The following is a 23,585-nucleotide window of genomic DNA, read 5'->3' as shown; positions in this document are numbered from 1 at the left end:
CAACAATATATTTTTTAGGTTGCTTCCTGATTCTGAGTGTTTATTTTAATCAAAAATAACATAAAATTCTAATTGCAAATCTTAAGAATGTTCAAGCTGAAGTCAAACTGTTCTTTTTGAACAGATCCTAAAAATATAATTTTCAAAATTTGTAACAGTTCTGAGATCTATACCTATATATGCAAGATAACCAATTCTTTGATACGATTTATCTGAACTGGATATATACAATGCTTGAAATCAAATGACCAAGGAAATCTTCCTCTATATAGTTATTTTCAGAGTAAACTTTATCTGAGATAAACTTCTTATCTCAAGTTAAACTGACACTCATTATATATTTCTAGAAATTACTTTTAAGGCAAACACAACTAATCTGAGAATTCTTGGAAGCTCAGTTAGAACCATTGTAATGGTAGTTAATCATCACTATAAAAAAAGAATTAACACATCAAACTAATCTAAAGAAAGTATAAATGAGATAAGTCTCCAGGAAAATAAAGTGCTAGATCATGAATGAAATAGGAGACCAAATTGAGAATATATAAACACATATTCAATACTGACAAACAATGACTTTCACTATTTTATCTTGCCTGCCTAAAAATATTTTTTAAATGATGATTAAAAATTAAACAATATACAAGGCACTCTATATAAATACAATAAATGTCATATTTTAAAAGTATATTCATATGGGGTGTGGGAGAAATGGATGGGGAGCTTGGAATTAAAGATGCAAACTATTACACACAGAAGGATTAAACAACAAGGTCCTACTGTATAGCACAGGGAACTGTATTCAATATCCTATGATAAACCATAATGGAAAATAATATGAAAAAGAATGTGTATATATATATATGTATAACTGAATCACTTTGCTGTACAACATAAATTACCATACTGTAAATCAAATATACTTCAAAAAAATATTTTTTTTAGAAATATATTCATGTTCATGTAAAGATACCTCTTATCTTACATGATACAGAGGCTAGAAATACTCTAACCTCAATCAGCTATGGACCTCAGAAATCCTAGGCACAGAAACACAACTAGACCAGGTGAAAGATGCAATATAAAAGATACACCTATTCTCTAAATTTTTATGTAAACAATATCAAGTGGGTTTGTGGGGGGACTATATATTAATTTGACAAAGACTTCATTTCTTTTCAGGATAACTTTATGTACATCTATGTTTCCTTTGAGATAGGTACTGCTCCCATGAAAAAAGAGCAACCTCTGATTTATTTACTTTCTTTTGTTGTTGTTGGGTTTTAATTATTTTTATTTGTTAATTAATTTTAAAGCAATTTTAAATTGATTTATATTTTTTCTTAAATGTAAAGCTAAATGCTGAGAATCTGCTGTGTACCTAGCATGATACCAAACCATGAAGGGTAACAATGAAGATAGAATCTCCACCTTTAAGAAATAAATGTCTTATCTTTAAGACATTCATATAAAAAGATGATAAAACAAAAAACTCATAGCAATGTTCTTAAATAGATGTGTGACAGAGTGATACAAAGTGAAATTAAGGTTTTAAAAGGTATGCTTGAGTAATGATGTTCATAGAAGACTTATTAGAAGATTGAGGAAAAAAATACTAAACTCCTATATGCCCATCTTTTCTGTCAAAAAATAACATTCCTAATCAAAGTTAAAATTCACATATTGATTCATAAAAATATATTTCAAAAACTTAATTGTCAAATATAATCAGTTAGTCTCAGTTCAGTCGCTCAGTGGTGTCCAACTCTTTGCGACCCCATGGGTATTCCAAAATAAATCTGATGCTCCTAATTAACCCTCTCTCACAATATTAAGAGAGCCAGCAGATGAAAGAGTGTGCATTGTTAAGAAAATTTTAATGAATTAAGGAAAGTACTACAGATATCACAAAGTGAAGATGGGTCATTCCTTTCACATACACAAAAAAATTGATATATGCTGATCCATAAAGAAGACATTTAAATTGTTAACACACTGAAACAACTGAGTATATAACTCTATTTCCATAATGGAAGCAAGCTTGAAATCAATAACAAATGGTTAGGGGAAAGAGTCCACTTCAAGAAAATTAAACAATAGTCTTAAATAGGTCTAAGAAGAAAAAATGTGAATTAAAGAATGTTTGAAACTAAGTAACAGAAAATGTGTGGAATACAGCTAAAGCAGTGTATGAAGGAATTTATTGCCTTAAAAATACATATAATCAAAAAGAAGCTGAAAATCATTGATTTAGCTTCCATTTCAAGAAATTAGGAAAAGAACAACAAATCAAACTCAAGAGACAAACAAAGAAATTATAAAATAATCAATGAAACAGAAAATAAACACATAATAGAGAAAATCAACAAAACCAAAAGGTTCTCCTTAAAAAACTGTTTATAAATTTTGCTAAAATGCCCAGTAAGACTGATTACAGAAAGCAAGAAGGAAGGAAGGAAAACACAAATTACCAAAATCAGGGGGTAAGGAAAGGGTATCATCACTGTAGATCTTATAAACAAAAAAAAGGAAATATAGCAATCATTTTTTCAAAAAAATAAACTTGATAATTTGAAAGAAATGGATATATTTCTCTAAAAGTTGAATTAATAAAACTAGAAAAAATATATAAAATGTAAATGGCCCAATATCTACTAAGGTGGTTTATTATTATTCATCATTATTGAAAAAGAGTTTGTTATACTCACATGTCTCAGGAGGAGGAGCATGTTGCACCGTGGAGGTCACACAGGGAAAGAAGAAATGAAGGGAAAACATGGGTGAGAGCCTTCCCTGAGGTTTCCACAGGAAGGAACAGGTAAGGCAGAGTATGCAAGCTTAGGATTGGCTAGTTTGAAAAATTTCAGCAGACTCTGGGGTACAGGGTACTGTCTTTAGTTCTCTGGTATCAGGCCCTAGGGTGATTAGAGCAGAAGTAGCTACAAGTGTGTGAGGCCCAGAGGAGGTTAGCTCATGAGCCCTGGATTGGCTAGTTTGCATAGAAACAGCATGCTTGCCAATTACTTGCTTTCTCTAGCCTAAAGCTAGAGAAGCTGTCTATTCAGGGTCAACAAGGCCCCAGTACCAAAGCATCAGAAACAATGATAAGGGACATGAATATTTTCTTAAAAACATCCCCCAAATAAAATACCAGGTCAAGAAAGTTTTAACTGTGAATCCTTACAAATATTTAAGAAAGAGCAACTCAATCATACAAAAAATAAGCAAACTTTTTGACAGAACTGGGGGAATAAGAACACTTACTCTCTTTTAGGAACCCAGCATAACCTGACTCCAAAACCTTAAAAAAAAAAAAAAAAAAAAAAAAAGCTCCTTACAAGAAAGGACCTCATTTGTCCTCCTGCCAATAATTCTTTTGCCAACACTGCCCTCTTTGGACTTACAGAATGGGCTTATTTACAGTTAGGATATTTTAGACAGCATTATTTCTGATCAAGGAACTCATTTCAGCAAAAGAAATATGGGCTTTTTGCTTACAGAATTCACTAGGTCTAACAAATTCCCCACTGAGAAGCAGCTAACAAACAAGAGGACCAGCTGAAAACAATAATGATGCCAACTGACAGACAAGACCTTGAGAGGACCTCTTTAAGCATACACAATGCAGAATATGCATTGTGTATCAAATATCTCTTCTCATTGTTTCACCTGGTAACTCACAAAATTTTTGCCACTTGTCTCCATAGTTTTGAACTCTACTCATTTAAAATCCTGATTCCTGAGGGAGGCATGAATTTTTGCCACTTGTCTCCATAGTTTTGAACTCTACTCATTTAAAATCCTGATTCCTGAGGGAGGCATGCTTCCACCTAGAGACAAGACTCTGGTTCTACAGAATTGAAATTTAAGATCATCAACTAGCACTTGGGGCCCTGGAAACAAAGTAGAGGTCACTCTACTGACTGGGGTGATTTGTCACAATGAACAAGTAGAATCTGAGTTGCTGCAACACAGGGAAGGCAGGAAGAACTCTTTTAGCGTATTCTCTGGGATTCCTCTTAATACTTCTATCTCCAATATTAAGAATTGATGGAAAATTATATCAAAAAAAAAAAAAGGAAGGCTCCCTGAAGATTCAAAAGGGAAGGTCTGGTCATTCACCAGACAATGAACCCTGAACAGTTGAGAGCCAAAGAAACATGGTGAGAGTGATAGAAGAAAGAAGTCATAAATATCATCTACAGCCTCAGACCAGATAAGAATGAGAATTGTGTGCAACAAACAAACTGGACTTCAGTTAAGAGTGCTTTGTCATAAATAACCATAGAAGGGACTGGTTTCTTTCCCAGCTGATACACTTCAGCTATATGTTAACATTAACATCTCACAGGGATTGATTTATTGCTAGTGTGAGTGACAGCTGAACAACACACACCTGTCCTCATCCTGCTCTCTTTTGCTGTCTCTAGTTCCCTAAAGTGTATTCAGCAAAAGTTTATGGTACGGGAAACAAATATTCCATTTTCTGAATTACTATTTTTATTTTAGCATCCAAAGAACAGTTCTATAGTGCACAACCCTATCAGTGAACGCTTCTTAATGATCTGGAAAGAAAATATGTTTCATAGATTGGTTAAGGACATTTTTCATGGTTGGGTCAGGTGAATCAAAATTTCCAAATACAATGTCAAGACATTTTAAAATTTAACAGTATGTTTTTACTACAGGCTTCAAATACCTAAGCAGTACCTAACAACAGCTCTTTTTACTGATTGTAAATAGCGGGGTTTTTTTTTTTTTTTTTTTTTTGGTCCATTCAAGTATTTGTTTCAAAAAAAAAAGAATAAAGATTGTGGCAGCTATTCATATAAATTTCCTTGTGTGTGTGCATACATGTGCACATTAACTAGTTTCATTTTCCTTCTTTCAGTTCAGTTCAGTTCAGTCACTCAGTCGTGTCCGACTCTTTGCGACCCCATGAATTGCAGCACTCCAGGCCTCCCTGTCCATCGCCAACTCCCGGAGATCACTCAGACTCACGTCCATCGAGTCCATGATGCCATCCAGCCATCTCATCCTCGGTCGTCCCCTTCTCCTCCTGCTCCCAATCCCTCCCAGCATCAGAGTCTTTTCCAATGAGTCAACTCTTCCCATGAGGTGGTCAAAGTACTGGAGTTTCAGCTTCAGCATCATTCCCTCCAAAGAAATCCCAGGGCTGATCTCCTTCAGAAAGGACTGGTTGGATCTCCTTGCAGTCCAAGGGACTCTCAAGAGTCTTCTCCAACACCACAGTTCAAAAGCAACAATTCTTCGGCGCTCAGCTTTCTTCACAGTCCAACTCTCACATCCATACATGACTACTGGAAAAACCATAGCCTTGACTAGATGGACCCTTGTTGGCAAAGTAACATCTCTGCTTTTGAATAATGCTGTCTAGGTTGGTCATAACTTTTCTTCCAAGGAGTAAGCATCTTTTAATTTCATGGCTGCAGTTACCATCTGCAGTGATTTTGGAGCCCCAAAAAATAAAGTCTGACACTGTTTCCCCATCTATTTCCCATGAAGTGATGGGACCGGATGCCATGATCTTAGTTTTGTGAATGTTGAGCTTTAAGTCAACTTTTTCACTCTCCTCTTTCACTTTCATCAAGAGGCTTTTTAGTTCCTCTTCACTTTCTGCCATAAGGGTAGTGTCATCTTATTTTCTAAAAATTTCATTTAAATTAACAATACATGACTTACCATGTAATAGTGAACAACTGTAACTTAACAATTTACTAAAGTATTTAGATAACAAAAATTTTGATGGTCTATGACTAAATTTGCCAGAGATGAAAACAGTCAGTGTTGGAAACTTGTGGCTTCTCATTCTGCGCAAGGAGAAAACGTGTTATACAAAAGACAGTTGTACTGTTTAGGGCAGAAACAAAGTTGTTTGGAACAGTATATGTAACTCCAAATGAGTGGAAAGATCAATTAAGATGGTAAGCAGTCAAAGTGATGAAATGTACCAGATTTTAATCTGTTGTCCCAGCTCCAAACCTAGAAATCTGCAAACTCTATTTGTGCTTTGTCAGATGGGGTACCTTGTTAGGCTTGGCCAATAGAGGTGCTAGAGGGTCTTTACAAGGCTGGCAGAAGAAGGAATTTCTTCCATTGGATCTGCTTTGTCATTCCAGAAGCAGCAGTTCCTTCCCATCAGTTCAGTCACTCAGTCGTGTCTGACTCTACGACCCCATGGGCTGCAGCATGCCAGGCTCCTATGCCCATCACCAACTCCCAGAGCTTGCTCAAACTCCCATAGTAGCAACTGAATCTAGCTGCAAGTTTTCCAACATGTTTCTGCTTTAGCTTTTTCTTGTTACTCTGCACCCTTTCAAACTTTACCATGTGAGTACTTCTTCCCATTATCTCTCTTCTTTATACTCCTTTGCACATCTCTGTCCTTTTTTCTTTCCCCTCTTTTTCTATTTTTCCATTAATATCATTTAAACTTATATGAACCTGTTAAGACTTTTCTTTCTTTGTTTCCTATATGCTTGTGGTGATGATACGAATGCAATGGTATTTGTACTTATGTTTTAAATTTGTGTGATGGAAAAATGCCTTTTCTCTTAGATATTTATAAAAAAATAGAATGGAATTATTGTTTACCCCTAGAAATCCAAACAGAAATACATATTTTGTGTATAATGATGATCACATACTCAAAAGTTTAATACTCTGAATTGGTCAAAAGATGACTATGCTAGCCACGTCAGTGAAATCAGATTTCTATAAATAAATCCAGCATTGCAGGCTATAGCTTTCTTCATCAATGAAGATAACTTTGAAAAAAGATGAATTCTTAAACACTTAAATATACTAAAATGGTTTATAACTCATGAATATGTGCATCCTAAGATAATTAGACATTGAAGTCAATTTCTAAATGTTGTGTTTCATTAGTTGTGAATTTACTATACAGAGATTTCAGTGGTGTTAATGCCATCACTCTACCATGCGTAGGATTGCACATATAATCATGTTAGCATCAAGGACTTAAATGATGGAGTTAAGGTCTTGATTAGTCATCTCCATATCAGTTTTAACATACTTACCCTCAATTCTCACATAAGCTATAAAACAATGACTGGTTGATATAAAATGTAGGAATAAGATTGGGATGAATACCATAAACAGCTTAAGTCTCAGAGGTTATGTAGAATTTGAGTCATTTTGCTGTTGATCACTTTAAATGAACATGTTATCTTTAAAGACAGATTTTATCCTCAAAACACAGAATGTGCAAAATTTTTTATCAAAGAGAAAAAATAAAATCATTTCTTCATAAAGTTATTATTTGCTTCTGACATTTATGTATGACAATTAAAATAACTAATATAAAACTGCAGAATTGCATTCTTCTCACACTCTTTGTAAGTACTGACAGACAATGGCATGCAATCAAGAAGCAGGCTACTAGAATCTGATTTATTACACTGTATCTTGCTTAGCAGTTTCCTTCACCATCCTTCTGTGCTTTGAGGAATATGGCATCCAGCAGCACTTGTTCTTTCCTTTGCATAACAAGGCCATTTTCTGAACTAATGAGGTTAGACAATTATATGAAAAATTTATGGAGACTTTAAAATGTAATGGAAGAAGAGAAAGTATGTAAGTGCTCTGTGCCTGACTTCCTCTTCAGTATGTCAGAAATTGTTTTCCTAAAAACCTTTACTTGCACTGATGGGCCTGCAGTAAGAAAATTCACTTTAAGGCAATTTCCTCCACCAATAGTTCAGTGCATGATAAGATACCAACAAGCAAACTAGAAGCCAATAAAATAAAAATTAAAAACCATGTACAAATCTAAGAACTTTCTATACCTGTTTAGTGAGATACTGTAAGAAAAGAAAGATTGAAAGTAAAAGAATACAGTTTTTAGTCAGAATAACTTTGATTCTTATGGATTTCAGCTGAAACCCATTTCTAACATATTTTTACCATCTCCAGGATCACAAACGGAGAAGGCAATGGCACCCCACTCCAGTACTCTTGCCTGGAAAATCCCATGGATAGAGGAGCCTGGTAGGCTGCAGTCCATGGGGTCGCTAAGAGTCGGACACAACTGAGCGACTTTACTTTCACTTTTCACTTTCATGCATTGGAGAAGGAAATGGCAACCCACTCCAGTGTTCTTGCCTGGAGAATCCCAGGGATTGGGGAGCCTGGTGGGCTGCCGCCTATGGGGTCACACAGAGTCGGACACGACTGAAGTGACTTAGCAGTTCGCAGCAGCAGGATCACAAAGGTCTGTGCCCCAGACCCAAGGGTTCTTTCTTTGGAGCTCCTGAGCTGCTCACATCAGCTGAGCTGTGCATCCTTTTCACAAACTTAAATCACCTTAAAAGGTCTCTCCATGATTTCAAGTTTTGTTAATTCCAATCTGTTATTCTCTTTGCTCCCCAAGGTCCAAGGGTGGTGGCATTGTTTGTCACTTCTTCCACGATACTTTAGTGTTCCCTCCTTGATTTTTTGGGTTCTCCACTATCCACAATTCCTTGTACTACTCCTCCTCAAAATAACTACTGTGGCTCTGTCTCCTGACTAGATCCTGACTGATATAGACCTTCCTTGCTTAAATACACCATTATAACATTTCTGTCTGCAGCAGCTACCCACCCAATATAAGGAAAGGAGACACTCTCCTAGGCTCTCAGATATGAAGTGGAATTCACACTTCAATTTCTCATACTCCAGCTAGCTCCCTCCCACTGCTCCTAAGAGCCACCCCAGTGAAATGGCATCAGTGAAGCAGCATCTCCCCAGCAAACCTGCAGCCTGAAGTAAGCTGCTCTAGCAGACCTGCAAACTAGTCGGTAAGTAATGAAAGATTTTTATTATATGCTAAGATTTTGAGTTTTTATCCATAAATAGTTAATTTATATAGAAGTTGGACCTCTTAGCCAACTCTAGCTCTAGAATATTTAAAGGAAATTGAAAATTAGAAAATATTTTTCATTATTTTTAAGGCTCTATCATAAAGCTGAAGAACTGATACTTTCGAGATGCAATGCTGCAGACTATCAAGAGTCTCTTGGACTGCAAAGAGATCAAAGCAGTCAATCCTAAAGAAAACCAACTCTTAATATTCATTAGAAGGACTGATGCTGAAGTTCCAATATTTTGGCCATCTGATGCAAAGAGCCATGTCATTGGGAAAGACCCTGGGAAAGATGGAGGGCAGGAGGAGAAGGGAGTAAAAGAGGATGAGATGGTTGGATAGCATCACCAACTCAATGGACATGAATTTGAACAAACTCTGGGAGATAGTGGAGGAGAGAGGAGCCTGGCATGCTGCAGTCCATGCAGTCACAAAGAGTCAGAGATGACTTAGCAATTGAACAACAACAAATAAAGCCATGGCCCCCACAACTATTGTCTCTGAAATGAGCTTCAAGAAATGCTTCCAAAGTAAAAAGCTGAACATTTATTCTTTCTGCTGCTCTGCATTCCTGACACAATAATACCATGCAAGATAGAGGGTGCCTCTGGTTGCAGAAGGTGAATGTCAGAAGGAAATATAAAAAGCAAAAGACATTACCACATTTTAATATATTGTCCTCACTCATATTATAAAAAGATGAAAAGAGAGCACAGGCTTTGAAATGGTATTTACTTAGCTTTGAGCCATAACCCTGCCATGCACAATTTTTATAGCTAACCTACTTATAGCTTACTATGGGTAACACAATGAAATAAGTGTTGCACACAATAAGACACTTAGTTGTTACTATGACTCCATCAGGTATGCCTACTTAATTTATTATCACTATTTAACATTTGAAACATTCAGAAAACTAAGATCATGACATCTGGTCCCATCACTTCATGGGAAATAGATGGGGTAACAATGGAAACAATGTCAGACTTTATTTTTGGGGCTCCAAAATCACTGCAGATGGTGATTGCAGCCATGAAATTAAAAGACGCTTACTCCTTGGAAGGAAAGTTATGACCAACCTAGATAGCATATTCAAAAGCAGAGACATTACTTTGCCAACAAAGGTCCAGCTAGTCAAGGCTATGGTTTTTCCAGTGGTCATGTATGGATGTGAGAGTTGGACTATGAAGAAAGCTGAATGCCGAAGAATTGTTGCTTTTGAACTGTGGTGTTGGAGAAGACTCTTGAGAGTCCCTTGAACTGCAAGGAGATCCAACCAGTCCATTCTATAGGAGATCAGTCCTGGGATTTCTTTGGAAGGAATAATGCTAAAGCTGAAACTCCAGTACTTTGGCCACCTCATGCAGAGTTGACTCATTGGAAAAGACTCTGATGCTGGGAGGGATTGGGGGCAAGAGGAGAAGGAGACGACAGAGGATGAGATGGATGGATGGCATCACCAACTCAATGGACGTGAGTTGGTGATGGACAGGGAGCACCTCCCTGAATTGCAGGGAGGTGCTGCGATTCATGGGGTCGCAAAGAGTTGGGACATGACTGAGCGACTAAAGTGAACTGAACATTTGGAAAAATAGATTTAGAGACTTGAAAAGCATATCCCTGATGCCAAAGCACTTGCTCTTAAACTTTACTCATGGATGATATTCAAAATATTTAACAAATCAAATGAATATAAATTTAATATAGGAATAAACATAAATTAAAATTTATTTTTAAAATGTCCTTCATTCTCAACTGTAAGTATTATAAAACCATTTATCAACGATAAAAGTGGCAGCACAGCTGTTCAGCAAGCAATTCTAATGTGTTTCATTTGTTAATTTTTATAAAATTGTATAATTTTGTGATTTTTTTATACTAGGTTGCCACTAACCAAATGATGCCCCTTTCTGAGACATAAATCAATCTAAGAAAGTACATCAAATTCTTCCAATGATTTTTCCCACTAAATAGATATTCCTTAGTTAATTTTTGGCCTCAGTAACTACAGGAAAGTTACTAACTTCACTATTATTTCATAATGCTGAATCCTCCATCAGTTTCTAATAAACATATCTTTTTTTTTCCTTTTGCATTTCAAAAAAAATGTTCTATCCTTTATGTCTGAGATCTTTACAGTCATATATCTTTGGTCTTAAATCACAAGAATCATTTATTGTATTGTCATATTTATTCTAGTTGAGCCTAATTCTTCAAGTTAGAGGAAAGGAGCAGAAAAAGATCCCTAAAGAAGTGGATTCTACTGATAGACTGCCTCAGTTTTAAATTAAAACTCTGCCACTTAAAAACTTTAAACTCAGTTTCCTCATTTTTAAAGATGGCCATAATTATAATATTCAAATGAGTACCATGCTTTATATTTGAAATGGTCTCTGGAATAGAACAAGCACTTATAAGCACTAGCTCTTATTTTCATTAATAAAATTTATTTCATTAATATCTGTAACAGACAGGTATTTTGTATTAACAATTCACCTCATTAAATGAAGGTGAAATATAACAGGATTTCAGGGCTGATTCCCGTAACACACATTCTATACTAAAAAGTTTAACACTGGGCCAACTTCCTTTAAATTCTTTGGTGTGTAAGAAAGGTAGACTTATTTGCATTTTACTCTTAACCTGCCTAGGCTTCTTTCTTTCCCTGGAGGTCTCTGAGACTGTACAAATAAAAACTCAAGTTCATCTAGCTTGGCAAACACCCTCAGGGTGAGAGTTGGCTTCAGAGCTCTACTTGCCACTCTGGGTCCTTCCTTAATTTAGCTTGTGTACTCCTCCTCTCTTGCTACTTCTTGGAAGCATTCATGAATATGTTTGTTTCTATTTTATCTAGAATGCCGGTTGTTTGCAGAGAAATGAGTCAGTACAGGCACCAGTATGTCATAATACCATTCCAAATGCATACTCATCATAAAATCAGGAGCATTATTTTTACTTTTATATATTTTTTTTAATTTTTATTTTTACTTTATTTTACTTTACAATACTGTATTGGTTTTGCCATACATTGACATGAATCCACCACAGGTGTACATGAGTTCCCAATCCTGAACCCCCCTCCCACCTCCCACCCCATATCATCTCTCTGGATCATCCCCATGCATCAGCCCCAAGCATCCTGTATCCTGTATCAAACACAGACTGGCGATTTGTTTCTTACATGATAGTATACCTGTTTCAGTTCCATTCTCCCAAATCATCCCACCCTCTCCCTCTCCCTCAGAGTCCAAAAGTCCGTTCTATACATCTGTGTCTCTTTTGCTGTCTCGCATACTGGGTTATCATTACCATCTTTCTAAATTCCATATATATCTGTTAGTATACTGTACTGGTGTTTTTCTTTCTGGCTTACTTCACTCTCTATAATTGGCTCCAGTTTCATCCACCTCATTAGAACTGATTCAAATGTATTCTTTTTAATGGCTGAGTAATACTCCATTGTGTATATGTACCACAGCTTTCTTATCCATTCATCTGCTGATGGACATCTAGGTTGTTTCCATGTCCTGGCTATTATAAACAGTGCTGCGATAAACATTGGGGTGCACGTGTCTCTTTCAATTCTGGTTTGCTCAGTGTGTATGCCCAGCAGTGGGATTGCTGGGTCATATGGCAGTTCTATTTCCAGTTTTTTAAAGAATCTCCACACTGTTCTCCATAGTGGGTGTACTAGTTTGCATTCCCACCAACAGTGTAAGAGGGTTCCCTTTTCTCCACACCCTCTCCAGCATTTATTGCTTGTAGACTTTTGGATCACAGCCATTCTGACTGGTGTGAAAATATCTTCATATCATGAATAAAAATCAAATCAATACAAGAGTCCAAAATAAATAATAAAATTATCCTCAACCTCTCCCTGGTTCCATTCTGAGAAATAATTCACACAATAAATAATAAACAAAATTAATAGTAGTTGTGTTTTTTAGTTTGAGGTGTGATTTTTTTCTTTGGATTTTAGCACTACAAATTGAATGTAAGGAAGGGCTTAATACTGAGTTTGTCGATTTTTGATACCATCTGTTAGCTCTGCACTATGAAATAAAAGACCCAACATATTCTACTGTCTCCTACTTTACACTTCTTAATCTATTACTTTAATAGATGATAGTAAGGTTTCTAATATTTATATTGTTATACTATAATTAAGTCCTCTGCAATGTATACAGATTGATTTAAAATCAATCAATATAATTTCCTATCAAACCAAACAGTACAGCCAAACACACAGAGAAATAAATGAAGTTCTGTGGTCACCAAACCCCTGACTTTTGGAGAATGTCCCAAGCATGAACTAAAAATGTCTTCTTTATTAATTTGCTTCCACTTTTCTCTACTTCATCCAGAAATTCTCAGTTTATGTTCTCAATGTTTATGTCACCTTTCTCTTGTTCCCTTTTTTTTTTTTTTAATTTTGCTGGACCATCTTCACGTATGGGGATGTGGAGTTACTAAGCTTTCCAAGCTCTTGCAGGTCAGAAAATTATTTTCTTGTTTCATTTAATTGAAACTTTGGGTAGAGACAGAATTCTGTCAATATGTCCAAAACTATCTCCTCTTAAAAATTTTAGACAATATTATTCCATCATTCCCTGCTCTGAAAAGTCTCTAATCCTGATGAGAAAGTGTTGATAACAGTATGATTCTCATCCCATTGTAGGTGACCCAGTTACTTTCCTCTGGGAAAGCTTCAAGGGTATTTTATTTCTAGTCTTCTGAAAATGCAGAGAATGTGAAAAAAATAAATGTCTTTGAAAATCTGTCTGTGGTATTTTGTTGAGCTCTTCTAATTGAAGACATGTCTTTATTCCCTTCAAGATAACTTACTGTTTTTTACATCAAATACTTCCAATTACCATCCTATCATTCTGCTCCTGGAATGCCTAATAAACAGATGTTTGGCTTGTGTCTAGCTTCAGTTTACCATATTTTCAATATCTTTGTCTTTTTATATTCAACTAGTGCTTATATTGTAGTTTGTTACAAAGTTATTTCATTGGGACCTTGTAAAAAGAAGGGAGAACATACATATAGGTTCTTTAATATGAAACCAGAAGTCTGGGTTTTTAAATACCTTTAGGCAAAATCTTGTGTAATATATTGAAAATTAAACTATATGCATTCCTTCAAGACTGTAGCACATCTATATACATATAAATGTAAACATATAGGATGTAAATGTTCTAATATTTTTATTTGATAAGAAAATTTAAAAATTAATCCAATTACTTTATCAATATAAGTTTGAGATCAATATTGATATATTGAAATCAATAATCTGACTTTTTCACTAGATACATATTATATACCCACATGTTTGAAAGGTATTCTCATTTGTAGAAAGGATTCAAAATCCAAAGAATTCTATGTGACTAAACTATGTTGCTTTTTGGATAAATTGAATCCCAACCAATACTTTTAAATGTAAGTGTCTCTTGCCAAAAAGAGAAGATACTATTTTAAAAATCTACAAACAATAAAGACTGAAAAGGGTGTAGAACAAAGGGAACCCTCCTACACTACTGGTAACAATGTAAATTCACCATGAAGAACAGCATGGAGGTTCCTCAAAAAACTAAAAATAGAGCTACCATATAATCTAGCAATTCCATTCCTGGGCATATATCCAAGGAAAAACATAATTCAGAAACATACATGCACCCCAATATTCACTGCAGCACTATTTACAATAGGCAGGACATGGAAGCAACCTACATGTCCATGAACAGAGGGACAGATAAAGAGGATGTGGTACATATATATATAATGGAATATTACTCAGCCAATAAAAATGAAATATTGTCATTTGCAGCAACATGGATGGACACAGAGATTGTGATACTGAGTGAAGTAAGTCAAAGAGAGAAAGACAAATAGTATATGATATTGCTGATATGTGGATCTTTAAAAAAGGCTAAAAATGAACTTATCTACAAATAAGAAATAGAGTTACAGATGTAGAAAATAAACTTATGGTTACTAGGGATAAGGGGGGAGGGGTAAATTGGAAGATTCGATTGACACATACACACTGCTATATATAAAATAGATAACTAATAAGAACCTAGTGTATAGGACAAGGAACCCTACTCAATACTCTGTAATGGCCTATATGGGAAATGAATCTAAAAATATGGATGCATGTATAATAGAGTCACATTGCTGTACACCTGAAACTAACAACAATATAAATCAACTAGATCTCAATATAAATTATTTTTAAAATAAAAAGGAGTTTCCAAACGCAGTGAGAGATAAAAGGTAAAAGAGGCAAGCATACGTTAGGTAAAAACAACTGGTAGACAACTCATCTTTCTCTAGAACAGATCTCTCAATCATCTTTTTTTCACTACAATCATAAGGTGTGACATTTACATATACATTCCTATGCATTACCTTCAGAAATCTGCATTGGTTTTTCCTAGTAGCTATAATACTACAATAGAAATAACACTGAATCCATTCTAAATATTCCAAAGCTTAAAAACTTTATAGAGGCTTCGTTGCTAAGTCTGACTCTTGTAACCCCATGGACTGTAGCCCGCCAGGATCCTCTGTCCATGTGATTTCCCAGGCAAGAATACTGGGGTGGGTTACCATTTCCTTCTCCAGTGGATCTTACCAACCCAGGGATCAAACACTGGTTTCCTGCAGTGTTTTTTGCAGGCAGACTCTTTACCAACTGAGCTACCAAGGGAAGCCCTAAAAAGCTTTATACTAGTAATAAATTCCTCATGACATACCTCACCATGGATCCAAAGGTATGTATAACAATGACTCACTTGAGAATCACAGCACAACCCTAAAATTCCTCAAGATGAAGAAAGAATTTGCTAAAACAATTATGAGACTCTCTTAAATGTCAAGACACTGCTAGATTTAATGCTAATTTTGACTCCAGCTCTCAGATTCAGTCAACTAATGTCTTACAAAAAAAAATAAGTCCATTCATGAATGACTCTTGCCAAATTAATTTTATTTCTATAAATTCCTAAACATTCACAGCTGTATTTAACTAGGCTTGCATTTGTACTTCATTTAAATGAGTTCTTCCTACACTTGTAAGTTACTTCACCATTCAAAAACACTGTAAATGAACTCTTGGCATTATGTACCCAGTAGAATTTTAGTCAATGCTACTTCTCTGGTTGACTGGCTACACTTTAAAACCTGATTAATGGTCTTATTTTGCTCTTGTCACTAATAATATCCTGTGATAGTCTAATTTCTATAAAGATTTATTTTAACAATATCTGCACATACAATTCTAACTTTTTAACTTTAAATTTCACTTTGATCTTTTAATAAATTTAATTTGAATGAATTAGTTAAGTATATAGTTTTAAATTTCACATGCTTTCCTTATTTCAATTTATTCAATATTAGCTATTTATTAAAAAAAGGAGAAATTCAGGTAGCAAAGTTCACATCAACACAGTTTAAAATACAGATTAACAGGGATGAAAAATGTTGCTCAAGAGTCTAAATTTCAAGAGAGATTCAAACTGAAAAGGGTAAATATTCACACTTATGAGTAAATTGATTTGAACTTAAAGTAAATCATCCATTTCACATACAAGTTGAATTTTCCTATTTGTCCTCAGAATGGATTCTCTCTGACCCTAAGGGAAATATTGCACATAATATTTTCTCATGGAGCAATGCTAGACTTCTGATTAACTTCAAGAATTTCATTGAACTTTACAAATATAGAAGTTTCACACTAGCTGAAGATGTTAGAGCAGGCCACCAGGTACCACTCTCAGGTCCTAATATAATGTTTATGTTACATAATCTCCTCACGATTCCTAAATTACAAATACATTTGGTTAAAAAGTGTTCTTACCACATCTGATACTTTAGTAGTTCTTTCTGTTCTTGACAAGAAAGCAGCATATCGGTTAGTCAAGTTGGGTAGTTCATCAGAAATTTCCAGGACCTGTGAACGCCAAAAATAAAAAAACATGTTGAAAGAAGAGGTATATATCGCTTATTTTTCTCAATACAATGGGCATGATAAATAACTGCAATAAGCTTATAGAACAAAATTCTGTAAATTATCCTTCAATTAAAAAAATAAATAAATTTAAATTTAAAAAATAATTTTTTAAAAAATATGGCTATCATTAAATAGAGACATATTTATTTTTAAACATTTGAAATGGAATGTAGTAAAAGATTTTACCTATGAAACATTAAAATGGGAAAAGGGTTGATTATATGAACCTCTAGGAAAGTAAGATGGATCTGTATACATTATTTAAACATATTTAGGGGCAAATTACAACCTGCTGATTATGAATCAGGACAAGAATTGGTTCTGAATTTAACATTCAGTTCAGTTCAGTTCAGTTCAGTCGCTCAGTCATGTCCGACTCTTTGCGACCCCATATATCGCAGCACGCCAGGCCTCCCTGTCCATCACCAACTCCCGGAGTTCACTCAGACTCATGTCCATTGAGGCGGTGATGCCATCCAGCTATCTCATCCTCTGTCGCCCCTTCTCCTCCTGCCCCCAATCCCTCCCAACATCAAGGTCTTTTCCAATGAGTCAGCTCTTCCGATGAGGTGGCCAAAGTATTGGAGTTTCAACCTCAGCATCAGTCCTTCCAATGAACACCCAGGACTGATCTTTAGGATGGACTGGTTGGATCTCCTTGCAGTCCAAGGGACTCTCAAGAGTCTTCTCCGACATTGGAGTATGGCTAATAAAGTGAAAGTGTTAGGTGCTCAGTCATGTCCAATCCTTTGCAACCCCATGGACTGTAGACCACCAGACACCTCTGTCCATGGAATTCTCTAGGCAAGAATACCAGAGTGGTCAGGAAGATCCCCTGGAGAAGGGAATGGCAACCCACTCCAGTATTCTTGCCTGGACAATCCCATGGACAGAGGAGATTGGTGGGCTATACAGTCCATGGGGTCACAAAGAGTTGGATATGACTGAGCAACTAACTCTTTGACTTTATTAGCTACACTCTAATGTTAAATTCAGAACCAATTCTTGTCCTGATTCATAACTAGCAGGTTGTAATATCAATAATATATAAGATATTTGGTCAATTATATAGTATTATTTGTTACTCAGTTCAGTTCATTTCAGTTCAGTGGCTCAGTCATGTTTGACTCTTTGTGACCCCATGAATTGCAGCACGCCAGGCCTCCCTGTCCACCACTATCTCCTGGAGTTCACTCAAACTCACATCCATCAAGTCAGTGATGCCAGCCAGCCATCTCATCCTCTGTTGTCCCCTTTTCCTCCTGCCCCCAATCCCTCCCAGCATCAGGGTTTTTTCCAGTGAGTCAACTCTTCGCATGAGGTGGCCAAAGTACTGGGGTTTCAGCTTTAGCATCTTTCCTTCCAAAGAACACTCAGGGCTGATCTCCTTTCGAATGGACTGGTTGGATCTCCTTGCAGTTCAAAGGACTCTCAAGAGTCTTCTCCAACACCACAGTTCAAAAGCATCAATTCTTCGGCGCTCAGCTTTCTTCACAGTCCAACTCTCACATCCATACATGACCACTGGAAAAACCATAGCCTTGACTAGACGGACCTTTATTGGCAAAGTAACGTCTCTGCTTTTCAATATGCTGTCTAGGTTGGTCATAACTTTCCTTCCAAGGAGTAAGCGTCCTTTAATTTCATGGCTGCAATCACCATCTGCAGTGATTCTGGAGCCCAAAAAAATAAAGTCTGACACTGTTTCCACTGTTTCCCCATACGTGATTATTAATACATGAACTAGAAATACATTAACAATAACTATTTAAATTGATTCTGTGGCAATCCTGGATTAATAAATTTTCTTGTAAAATGATCCATACTTTCTTAAATATAATTCCTTATATACATTGAAGATGCAAATTAATAGGCTAGAGGAAGATGATAATCTAAAATTTTAATTAGCAATTAGTTAATGCTCATTATATTATACTCCTAATTTATTATACCATTCAGTCATTTGTATTCGTTTAATAATTTAAACCATATAACCAACAGTAACATTTTTTTTATACACAGAAAGGATGAGGATTTATTTTCCTGTTTTTATCCACTTCACTATTTGTATTTCAGAATTTCATATTTGTATTTAAAACTCCAGAATTTAAAACCTAGTACAATAGTTAGATATTTCCTTCTCAGCTCACTTTTTCAGGAACATTGATCTACTAAAAAATCCACCTCTCACTGTATCTTTGAAATTATATGCTTCACTATGCTGAAGCTGGTGCCTCCCTCTCCATTCTTTTCTTCATGTTTTATTCTTGCATAGTCATTCAAAAATAAATAGGTAGTTTCTGTCACTTTCAAAAACAGAAAAATCACACTTCACATCTTGTAGAGATGAAAAATCCTTCAGAGCATCTGAGCCAGCATTATTATTTCATATGATTTTTAAATGTATTGAAACTGAAAAACAATCCACTTTCATAATAATTGTATTATTATCATGTATGTGGTATTAGAAATTATGAAATAAATTCAAATGCATTTTGCAATTTTTACTGTTTAAAGTAGAAATTAACAAGCTCAAAGAATGTATTACTCATTGGATGGATGACTTTGGCTTTAGAGGGAATGTAGTTTGCAGAACACTACAATTTTGTATTTTTACCAAATTAACCCATATAAAATATAACAAAATAAAAATTATTTTTTATTTGTTATAAATATGATATATTGGTTATAAATCCAGATAAAATACATATTTTTAAGTCTTCACAGGGCTGTGAATGCTTCCAAATCTAGGTCTTGTCAGTACAGTCAAGAGGGGTTAAGATTCTGAAGAGGACAGAATCTCTGAAAGGTTATCTATCAATCTGCAGATGCTTTTTTTTTTCCCTAGGATAATTGCTGATAACAGGACAGAAAGAATCTGGGTTTAGATCTGGCAGAGGGCTGCTATTAAGGAGCTAGAAAATAAGTTTATTATGGTCTTGTTGGGCCACATGACAAAACTGGATTTGAAGTGCCTCAAAACACATGATTTGTTTTCCCTTTAAGATGTTAGCAAGGGGATAAGAAGCAGGATAATGCTAAAAATCTACGCTAAAACTCTGAAACGCGGAGTCATTAAATACTAGCATTCAGAACATGGGACTGGGAGTGGTCAAACACATCAGGCTCACAGTTGAAATCCCCAGAGGACAATACTTTATACAATGAACACACGAGGTAAACTAAGTCCTGGAAAAACTGTAAATGACACAAACCATGATTAGATTAAGGTGATCCCCATTGAATGCTATCTGTTTTGCAGAGAAAAATGTGAAATCTTTCTATTAGAAGAAAAGGCCACTTAAAGTCCCTATTTTATACACTAAGTATTTAACATTCAATATCCAACAATGTGTGTTCCATACTTTCTGTGTTGAAAATCATTTGCTCCTATTGACAGAAGAATCCAATCTGGTTCAGTAATTCAGTGGCTCTGCTATCTCTATATCATCTACCCTACCCTACAGGATTCTGGGAGCACAGAGTCTTAGCCATTGGACTGCCAGGAAGTCCCCATTTTAAATTTCTTTATCAATTTTTACAATAAATTGTTCTTCTCTTTAAGCTTTCTAGATCATATTTCTATGCTTCTCTGTTGTATTCATTTATTCAATTATTACTTGCTGAGTGTGTACTATAGGATAGACATAGTTCCAAAGTTCTGTACATGCCCTTTTATGATGTGAAAACTATGTTCAAACTTCCCCAATGTTTAACTTCTGTTTATATTCTACGTACAGAATATCTACATATCTAATCTTTCCATATTTTCCACCTGAGTTTTTAGCTACTTTAACTTTTCCATATATGCATTCTTTTAAGCCTTCTCAACTTCTGCAGTGATGAGAAAAATGAATACTTATATATATATATATATACATATATACATTAAGATGTCTTTTTAAATCTGAACTCTGAATGAAGAAAAATATCATATAACATCACTTATATGTAGAATCTAGAAAAACGATAGAGGTGAACTTATTCCCAAAGCAGTAATATAGACACAGACTTAGAAGACAAACTATGGATTCCAAGGGAAGAGCGGAGGGGTGATGAGTTGGGAGGTTAGAGTCAACATATATACACTGTTGTTGTTTAGTCACTCAATCACGTTCGACTCTATTACAACCCCATGGAAGATAGCCCGCCAGCATCTTCTGTCTATGGGATTTTCCAGGCACAAATACTGGAGTAGGTTGCCATTTCCTTCTCCATGGGATCTTCCTAACCCAGGGATCAAACCCCTGTTCTCATGCACTGGCAGGTAGATTCTTCACCACAGAGTCATATATATACACACACACATACACTATTATGTATAAAATAGGTAACTAATGAAAACATACTGTATAGCACAGGAAACTGTACTCAATGCTCTGTGTTGACCTAAATGGGCAGGAAATCTAAAAAAGAGTGATTATATGTAAAATAATTAATTTTTTTAAAGTTTAACATGCAGCAAACTGCATTGTCAGAATTTTACTCATGAAAGTGGTTTTCTGTCAACCTGTTAGGCTAATTTTATTTGTATCATCTCTTATCTTAGGAACATTTTTTGTTTTCTGCTGATCATTTTGAAACAGGGATTTTCTGTATTTCTTGTACATGTCTAACAATGTCCAGAATCTCTTTCTTTGATGATTCTTAACTTTTAAATAACACGATCACTATTTATAAAATTATTCTTCCCTTCTATTTCATAAATGAGTTCTCCTCTATTTAATCAATATTAAGGTCAGAATAGGAGTTCCTCTATTGGCTTCTACTTCTTTCTACAGAGGAAAACTGTCAGCAAATCAAAAAATGAAAACTTTTTGCTTTCAATAAAATGAGAAATCAAAACAAAACTTTTATATTTACCCACACAAGTATCTTTTATACTCTGCATTACTTCATAAAGATCCAGATTTTATTGGGTAACATTTTTTTCTGCCTGGAGGACTTTCTTTAACATTTCTTACACTTTTGTGGATAACTATTTCAGCTTTCATATATATGAAAAGGTCTTTTTTTTATTGAGGTAGAGTTGACATACAACATTATATTAGCTTCAGGTGTACAACATAATGGTTTGACTTCTACATATTGCAAATGGTCATCACAATATCAAGTTAACATCCATCACCACAAAGTTTTTTGTGCACTGACAGCTTTTTAGATTTACATAACAACTTCAAATATTCAGTATAGTGCATATATGCATGCTAAGTTGCTTCAGTCATGTCTGACTCTTTGCAAGCCTATGCACTGTAGCCTGCCAGGTTCCTCTATCCATGGGGATTCTCCAGGCAAGAAGGCTAGAGTGGGTTGCTATTTCTTCCTTCAGGGGATCTTCCCAGGGATCAACCCACATCTCTTATGTCTCCTGCACTGGCTGTACATTACATTTCCATGACTTATTTTATACATGGAAGTTTTTAGAAAAGCTTTTCACTTTGTTTTCATTTTTGCAGGGTATTTGAGCCTGCAGTTATAGGCCAACAACTGTTTACTTTCAGAACTTGAAAGACATTGCACTGCTGTCTTCTGGCTTGCATCATTTCCAACCTGAAGTGTAGTGTCATTTTTAACTTCATCCCTCTTAATGTCACGTTTACTTTTCATCTGGCTGTTTTTAAGAATTTATTCTTTGTTATCATTTTATTCAATTTGATTGTAATTTGCCTCGGCATAGTCCTTTGATGCCTTTTTACTATGGGTTTGTTGAGCTTTATGGATATGTGGTTTTAGGTTTCATCAAAATTTGGAAATTTTCAGCCATATTTTTTCTTAAAATTATTTCTTGTGCTTCATTCACTCTTTTATTTTCCTTTAAGGATTCTAGTTACACATTTAGGCCACTTCAAATATACCCATAGTTCACTGATACTTTATTCATTACTTTTGTCTTTCTTTCTCACTGTATTTCATTTGAAGTTGTTTGTATTACTATCTTAAGATTAACTAATAGTTTTCTCTGAACTGCATAAATTGCTGATAGTCAGAATGTACTTATTTTCATATGGTATACTTCCCATCTCATGAACTTCAATTTGTGCTTCTTGTGACATTTCTCTACTTAATATGATCTATCTTTTCATTATCTTCTTGGACATATAGAATACAGCTATCAGTTCAGTTGTCGCTCATTTGTGTCTGACTCTTTGGACTGCAGCACACCAGGCCTCCCTGTCCATCACCAATTAAAGGAGTTTATTCAAACTCATGTCCATTGAGTGGGTGATGCCATCCAACCATCTCTTCCTCTGTCATCCCCTTCACTTCCCTTCAACTTTTCCCAGCAGCGGGGTCTTTTCAAATGAGTCAGCGCTACGCATCAGGTGGCCAAAGTATTCAAGTTTCAGCTTCAACATCAGTCCTTCCAATGAACACTCAAGACTGATCTCCTTTAGGATGGACTGGTTGGATCTCCTTGCAGTCCAAGGGACTCTCAAGAGGCTTCTCCAACACCACAGTTCAAAAGCATCAATTCTTCAGTGCTAAGCTTTCTTTACAGTCCAACTATCACATTCATACATGACTACTGGAAAAACCATAGCCTTGACTAGACGGACCTTTGTTGGCAAACTAATGTCTCTGCTTTTTAATATGCTGTCTATGTTGGTCATACCTTTTCTTCCAAGGAGTAAGCGTCTTTTAATTTCATGGCTGCAGTCACCATCTGCAGTGATTTTGGAG

General features: G+C 35.4%; 1 protein-coding gene across 1 annotated transcript in view; it reads right to left on the bottom strand.

The window, feature by feature from the left end:
- Nucleotides 1-23,585, bottom strand: part of STPG2 (sperm tail PG-rich repeat containing 2) — a 349,046-nt gene that overhangs the window by 176,010 nt on the left and 149,451 nt on the right. Inside the window, exon 8 of the mRNA XM_040238384.1 lies at nt 16,752-16,861. Within this exon, the coding sequence (XP_040094318.1) occupies nt 16,752-16,861 (110 nt within the window). The remainder of the gene's footprint in view (nt 1-16,751; nt 16,862-23,585) is intronic.

The sequence above is a fragment of the Oryx dammah genome, unplaced genomic scaffold (assembly GCF_014754425.2).
Source record: "Oryx dammah isolate SB20612 unplaced genomic scaffold, SCBI_Odam_1.1 HiC_scaffold_3, whole genome shotgun sequence".
NCBI lineage: Eukaryota > Metazoa > Chordata > Mammalia > Artiodactyla > Bovidae > Oryx > Oryx dammah.
This window is presented reverse-complemented; position numbering and strand designations above follow the sequence as displayed.